Source organism: Camellia sinensis, chromosome 12 (genome assembly GCF_055761805.1).
Source record: "Camellia sinensis isolate YWXY chromosome 12, ASM5576180v1, whole genome shotgun sequence".
Taxonomy (NCBI): Eukaryota; Viridiplantae; Streptophyta; class Magnoliopsida; order Ericales; family Theaceae; genus Camellia; species Camellia sinensis.
Genome location: NC_138972.1, coordinates 17194674 through 17202797, shown reverse-complemented (window position 1 = coordinate 17202797; position 8124 = coordinate 17194674). Strand labels below are relative to the sequence as shown.

At 32.7% G+C, this 8124-nt stretch overlaps 2 protein-coding genes across 2 annotated transcripts; both read right to left on the bottom strand.

The window, feature by feature from the left end:
- Positions 1-205: 205 nt before the first annotated feature.
- Positions 206-1415, bottom strand: LOC114318738 (polygalacturonase inhibitor-like). The gene has a single exon (XM_028265681.2). The coding sequence runs from the start codon at positions 1362-1364 to the stop codon at positions 372-374; it is 993 nt and encodes a 330-aa protein (XP_028121482.2). The 5' UTR covers positions 1365-1415; the 3' UTR covers positions 206-371.
- Positions 1416-2365: 950 nt separating this feature from the next.
- LOC114318725 (protein FAR1-RELATED SEQUENCE 6-like) lies at positions 2366-5468 on the bottom strand. Its single transcript, XM_028265669.2, has 6 exons — positions 5410-5468; positions 4684-5033; positions 2893-4544; positions 2669-2740; positions 2505-2585; positions 2366-2446 (listed from the first exon to the last, which is right to left on the bottom strand). The coding sequence occupies exons 1-6, from the start codon at positions 5466-5468 to the stop codon at positions 2366-2368; spliced, it is 2295 nt and encodes a 764-aa protein (XP_028121470.2).
- Between the last annotated feature and the right edge of the window lie 2656 nt (positions 5469-8124).

Sequence of the window (8124 nt, the reverse complement as noted above, 5' to 3'; positions counted from 1 at the left end):
TACGCAAATTTTAAATGTAAATCATTTACATTTTATGGTGATTAGTATTTTATTTAAAACATATTTCACTAATTTTTTGGCCAATCAGACAACATAAAATAAAATAAAATAATCTCATTAAAAAAAAAAAAAAAATTGACAAAACAAATGGAACCTAGATGATAAATGTGTTACAATTTTAAAAATAAAAGAGACCATTGTAGAATTATTACTCAAATTTGTTTTTTTATTTTTAAAGATAATGCAAGTCTGATCCACAATTTTTGCCCAAATTGACAAGTGCTTTGCTCTCCCTAATGAAGCGAAATGTAAGTTCACGCTATTATTATTGAAACAAATTATTATTACAATGTTGACTTGAAACTTGAAACTTAGCAGACCGGCAATGGTGCGCCACACAAGCACCTGTTGTGGAAATACGATGTCAGATCAAAGCTCTGCAACTTTCCACCTGTCGGGATCGCACCACACAGCCTATTGTAGCTCACGTTCAAGAACTGAAAATTCAGAGCCGTCAAGTCCGCCGGAAGACTCCCAAAGATCTTGTTGTGGTTAAAATCCAACGATGTCAAGCTCGCCGGAAACACAATGTTGCTGAGATCAAACTCGAACATGTTCCTCGAAAAGTCAACTATCTGTATGGTTTTGTTGGATCCGAAGATGAATGACAAATCACCAGAAAGCTGGTTACGTGAAAAATCAAGGACTGTAAAGTTCAAGTTACCCAAAGACTTTGGTACTGGTCCAGTGAGTTGGTTGTGAGAGAGATAAAGGTCTGGGACTGTTCCGGTGAACTTTCCGAAGGATTCGGGGATGGTTCCGGTGAGCTTGTTCCTGTCTAAGTGAATGGCGCCGAGGTTGGTGAGTTGGGCTAGCTCGGGAGGGATCGAACCGATGAGGTTGTTGAAGGCCAAGTCGAGGAAGGTTAGGTTTTTGAGCAGAGCAAAGAATGAAGGGACAGGACCAGAGAGGTTGGTCCAGCTCAATCTGATCTCTTTGAGGTGTATGAGTTTGGTAATGGCAAAAGGAATTTTTCCGGTGAGGTTGGGGAGTTTGCGGAAGACTAAGGATTCGAGGTGTTTGAGGTCGCCGACGACGGGAGGGATTTGGCCGGAGAAGTTGCCGCCGAAGATGGCGAGGTCAATGACACGACTGGTGGTTTCGTCACACTCCACACCAGCCCAATCACAGCAATCGATAGCTGCGTTCCATGCGGCCAAGTACTCAGGTTGGGTTGCTTTGATTTCGAGGAGGACTTTTTTGTCTTCGGAGTTGCAGTGTTCAGGTTCAGAGAGAGAAGGGGAGGGTAGAGAGACTGAGATGAGGAGAGAGAGGGACAGAACTGAGAAGAGTGTCATTTCCATTTCAATAATGCTACGGAAATGTTTATCAGGAAATGGCTCACGAATGCGTTCGCATTATGTTATTAAAAAAAAAAAAATAAATAAATAAGAAAAGTTGAAAAGACTGGAGTGAGAAAGTTGAATGCCTTTTATATATCTCTTGATTAGCGTTGACCACTTTTACTCAATTTAAAATTATTTACACTCATTAAAAAATATTTTAATTTTTTAAATATTTTAAATATTTAAACATTTTAAAAATATTTTAATTTTGTTAAGATTTTAAATATTTTAATATTTAAATATGTTACAATTTTTTTAATTTTTTGAATATTTTTAAATATTTTAATTTCAAAATATTACGATTTTACTTTTTTAAATTTTAAAATATTTTATAAAAATAAATTCAAACTCTATTTTATAAAAATATTTTTGTCAATTCCACACTCAATTCAAAATTCAATTCAACATTCTCTTCAAAAATCATAACCAAACAAATTTTCTATACGCAAATCATAATTTCACAACTCACAAATTCAAAATACAACTCATACCCTCAAATCACATTTACAAAATTCTACCAAACGCAACCTTTATTTTTGTCATGCTCTTATTGATATTGTTACTAGCAACTCCTCATTGACTTTTTCTTAATTTTTAATGACAAACATAACCTGTTAATGGGCTTGGTTGAGATCACAAATTAAAGAACAAATAAAATTTATTCATAATGAAGAAAAAAATTCTTAATGGTAATTTACTCATAATGTGGAAAAAAAAAAAAATCACATTTCATGATAAAAAAAACTTCAATGTTCCACAATAAACTCTAATAATTGACAATGCTTCAATGTAATAATTCAACTATATAATCCAACACAAAAATCATTGTGTTTTAACAAACAAGTCTCTCAAAATATAATATAAACATTCTCAATAAACTTTTTAAAAAAAGGCAACAAATGTCTAAGCAACCCTGTCATGTAGACATTTTCAACTTCTACCATTTGTGTCCTCTTAGCCTATGATTGTACTATGTCATTCAACATTTTTGTGAAACTTGAATGTTCGAATATCAAAGATGGAGATGGATGATGATGCCCCTATCAAAAAAAATAAAATATATTAAATTTTCAAAAAACCATGTAAATAAATACATACTAGAGTATTACGTAGTTGGTATGACAAGTTTTCTTGAAATATGTTTTCTTGCTCTAAACTTGGACCCAATATTTCAGATTCCTGCCATATAAGAAGTAATTAGACAATCCAACTATAAATAAATCATATAATTATAAAGTTAATGAATAAAATAAATTTCTTACATTCACTTGAATACTCTCTTGTGTACTAAGATCAACAAGTCCTATATTTGAAGATGCACCAAACTCGGATTGCTGCAAAATATAAAATTTGAAAGTTAACAAAATAATAGTTTTTTTTTTAATAGTAAATTAACTCATTCAAATAATTTTCACACCTCTACACTTCCTCGGATGTTGATGGTCTTTTTCTTGGTATTTGCTCATTTCTTCTTCTTGTTAACAACTTTTTCAACCATGGATTGTTTCCTTTTACATGGTGGCCTCCCCTTTTGACGTAAAGCGACTGGATCAAGTATGATTCTACTCTCCTTTGACTTCGAAACACCATCTCCATGAGTGGTTGAATTATGATGATTACTCACAAAACTAGACTTATTATTTCCATAATCAATTTCAACTTCTTCTTTCAATTTCCCTTTTAGTTCAAGTAACTGTTCGACCACCATATCACACCTATTTTCACAATCAGTTGCCAAATCAGCCACATCATTGAAGACATTGAACATTTTATTATACCGACGTGTTTCAGGCAACATTGAAGAGTTGTTATAATTGATGATCACTTTACTATGGCACCTTTTCACATTTTTGTTCCATCTTCTTAAAATGTACTTGTCTGAGATCTCATGAACCCTTTCTTTCATTAATACCACAATTTGATGCCTGCACACTATTCCCCTAAACTCGAACAGTCGACAACTACAATTTGTGTCAAAGTTTTCCTTATCAAAATAGACAATGAAAGTTCCTAATCGAAGATTCTCTCCAAATGGAACATCTTCACTCACTTCATATACAGAAAAATCAGGACCTTGTGTATACAAAGATAAATTGCAATGAAGCTGTCCTGCAACCTCCTGTTGGAACTCCTTAAATTTTGCAATAGTGTAAGCTTTTTGAAATTGCTTCTCAAATGGATACTGAGCTATGCATGGGATGTATGAGTTGAGAGAATTAAATTCTTCACCATTTTCATTTTCCACCTTCTTCGCCAAAGCATTCTCATATTGCTCCACAAATTGTTTCAAAGTGGTTTTTGAGTTGATGTACCCATCAAAGAATGCGTGCATGCTTTCACTTCGTTGTGTGGTTGACATTCCCGCCCAAAAAATATCTTTGACAAATGCAGGTACCCATTGATGTCTATCCTCAAACAATCCAAATAACCATTCATTGCCTTCAAGTTGATAATTCTCTATCAATTTGTTCCAATTTTCTTCAAACTCCTTTTTTGTTAAGGAATTATAAACTGCATTCTGTATACCAAATTTTATTGCCTTATATTCTTTATATCCTCTCAATTTTTCAGGTAATTTTTTCAAGATATGCCACAAACACCATCGATGACGCACATTAGGGAAAACAATTTGTATAGCTTTTTTCATGGCTTTATCTTGATCTGTAATAATAGCATTTGGAGGACATCCAGACATGCATGCAAGCCAAGACTTAAACAACCATGTAAATGTTTCTATATTTTCATGTGAAATGAGTCCACAACCTAACAATGTCGACTGTCCATGATGGTTGACCCCAATAAATGGGGCAAAGGGCATATCATACTTATTTACCAAGTATGTCGTGTCAAATGTAACCACATCGCCAAACTCTTTAAATGCAGCCCTAGTCCTTGCATCAGCCCAAAATACATTTAGTAATTTGCCATCTTCATCCAAATCCAGGACATAAAAAAATTCTGAATTATCAGCTTGCATTTTCACAAAATAATCATACATTGCAGTGGCATCTCCTTTCTCGAGTTTCAAACGACGAACTTTGTCCATATGATTCCTACAATCTTTCTCTAAATATGACAACTTCTCATGCCCTCCAGCTTCAAGCACAAGTGAAGTAAAATTTTTGTTCATCCTAATTCCTGCACTATCATTTGATTCAAGTCTCCTTTGCACATGTGGTTCAAGAATCCTATTTTGCTTGAAAAAAACGAGATTTGCTTGGACTCATTTCATGGTTATGCTCAAGTCTTAAGGATCGCACTATCCACATTCCATCACCTTGTAAATTTGCATTAAGTCCAGTTTTGCATCCCGTTTTAGTTTGTGGGCGTAGTTTAACTATATTGCTTATTCTGATTTTTGCTTTTCCAGCACGAGTACAAGCAATAGTTACATATCTTTTCTCCCCATCATCTCTCCTTTTACAATATTTCTTCGACACTGCAAAACCATTTCTCTTCCCATATCTTGAATAATATTCATAAATTTCATCAATTGACTTAAATGTCATTCCCACTTTAGGATCCTCAATTTCAACTTCTACATTTTTTGTGTCTTCTATTTCAGTCTCAATATCAATTTCGTCACAGTCCTCATTTGATCCACTTGATATTTCTTTATCCATGCCTCTACAATGTAAATAACAAATTAGAAAAAAAAAATTATTCATAACAAAGGCCACAAAATTCCTAATTAAGTAGAAAATTAAATTATTTTTTTTAACTTTCTGCTGAAAATTTGTAAAAATTCAAGCAGAAAATTCAGCAATAAAAGATTCAAGAAGAAATTTTAGCAACAAATTCAACTAGTGTTATCTCATAACAATTTTGCACACATTGAATTCATAACTTGTATAAATTCATAACTGGTGTTATCTCTCTTAATAAACAATAATAATTTATAGTATAGTTTTTTGCTTTTTCTACTTTCTAATTTCATTTTGGTGCACAGAGACTGGAAGTAGCAGAGTTTTCTGGTCTTCGATCCAGTGGATGTGTGACATACGCCAAGAATGCCAGGGAAGCATCCTTGTTTGATGTAGTGGCTGCCCAAGTTACTTCCATGGTTATCTTCTAAACTTCTTTGGTTAATTATAGTTCTGATGTTTTGTTCCCAAGATTTATTCAAAACATGGATTAACTAACTAACAAGATTATGATGATTTTCTGAATCATACACATTGAATTCGTAACTTGTATAAATTCAACTAAATACTGAATAAATTTCATTTTATTAAGGGAAGCTTCTACCATTCAACATGATTGACAAGTTCCCAATTAATTCTGTATTTCAAATGTTCTGTAGATATGCAAAGAATATTAAAAAAAAAAGAAAGAATAGTTGGGTTAATAGTTGCTCTGTAGATATGTATAGCTTCATTGTCATTCTTTCAAATATTTTGAAAATTTTTTGAGCTTTTCTGCAACATCAACAAAACATTTTAATAAAAGAAAATAGCTAAATTCACAAGTGAAAGAGAGGAGTACCAGTCAAACGATGACAAAGATGAGTTATGAGAAGAAGGTATTCCGATGACGCTTATCTTTCTTTCTCTCCCCAATTCATTCTGAGAAGAATCACAATGGTGAGAAGGCATTCAACTTTCTCTCTCTAGTCTTTCCAACTTCTCTTTTTTTTTTTTTTTTTTTTTTTTAATAACATATGGGGGCTCCACCAAGATGAGTTGGTCAATGCCAACTCATTCATGATCCATTTCCTGATAAACATTTCCTGACCCGTAGCATTATTGTTTCCATTTTGTGTGAGTTGGGTTTTTTTGGATTTACTAATATGAAAGCCGAAGCTTGTGGTTGATTATTCGGTGCTAATTTGGGAGTACGGTTATGTGGTCATTAAAGAATATGAATAGACATAGGAGTGTTTGATAAAGGTGTTTTTTAGTCTTCTGGATTAAAATTTATAAAATGACAAAATAAATTAAAATAATTGATAAGATAAAATGTCACATTAAATTTTTAATTATTTAATTTTTTTCTCACAAATATCACATCCAACTATAAAAAAAAATTCAGCTATCTTCCTAAAACTAAAATAACCTACTAAAATAATAACTTTCCATACACCCACATAGGGATGTTTTGGGAAGATGGTTAAAAGTTAATTTTTTAACTTTTTGATTTTTTTTTTTTTTTTTTTTTTTTTTTTTTTTTTTTTTGTAAGAGAGAAAGTGGGTTAAAAGTTGAGAAGTGGCTTTTAGCCCACTTTCTAAAATAAGCCATAAGAGCATCTGCATCAGCCTCAACAAATTTTGAGTCAAATTATAATCCAAAATCCACTTTCGTATTTTAGCTAGCCTCTGTTTTATATGCACACTCTATCAAATTCTAGATTCTAAAATTCTATTTCATTAAAATATTATTTTTTATTTTTTTATCTTTTTCAATTTAAATATATATATATTTTTTTCAATCGTCATATTTTTAAAACGACTATATTCTAACGGTCATATTTCAACAACTATATTCTAATTGTCATATTCCAACGGCTATATTCTATCGGTCATATTCTTTCAATATAAATAAAACCAACTGCTATATAAATTTTATCCACATCAACCTAATTTTGCTATTTCATTTTGTATTTGTTTTCTCTATATGGATCTCCATTCGCTAGACGATATGATTCTTTGTGACTTTGACTTCGACGATGAGTTGGAGACAATTGGGATAGCTGCTATGGAAGGACAACGACTAGCAGCCAATAGTTCATCAAGATCACAACTTAATTCTAATCGAAGCAACAAATTCATTTGGTACAATTCTTTGCAAGGTCACCAAAGATTCTTTCTAGATTATTTTGGTAATCCACCAGTATATTCTTTCAATATAGTTCAGAGGAGGTTTCGAATGAAATGTTCTCTTTTTCACCGTATTAAATATGCAGTAGAAGCTCATAAATCATATTTTGTCTAGAAAAGAAATAGTGCTGGAGTGCTCGGTTTATCTTCCCTTCAAAAGATGATTACAGCACTTAAAATGCTCGCTTATGGAGTAGCAGCTGATTTTGTTAATGAATACTTGAGGATTGGAGAAAGTACCACAATTGTGCATTTGGGGTGCTTCAAGAGGCATGTAGGAAGGATGTGGAGTGCACATTTGGGGTGCTTCAAGCACGTTTTCCAATTGTGCGTGGACCTACACGATCTTGAAATTTTGAGTCAATTAAAGTTGTTATGAAGGCTTGTATAATATTGCACAATCTGATTATTGAAGATGAGCGAGATGACAATGAAGCACAAGACATTGATTTTGAGCAAATCGATGAAACCTCTTTGGCATAAGTGTCACATGAGCGTACAACCGAGCTTATGGAATTCATTCAACAAAATCACCGCATCAGAAACAAAGCAATTCATTATCAACTCCAATTAGATCTTGTCGAGTACTTATTGCAACTATATAGCCAATCATAGGACATTGTGTCATGTTTTAATTATTTTGTGGCAAATAAATGCATTATGTTTTTAATTATTTGTTTTAGTAATGAAAAATGGATTATAATTGAATTGAAAAAATTTAATTAAATCATTATAATCCTTAAATGCTCCTTGTGTTTAACTATATTTTTGGAGTGCAAAATAATGTTAAAACAGGAATAAAATAAGGCCCAAGACAGCAACAGATCAACACCAGAGCAATAATAGAGCACCAGCAACACAGGAGCCGAACCCACTAAAGGGTGGTCGACCAGGCAGTTGAC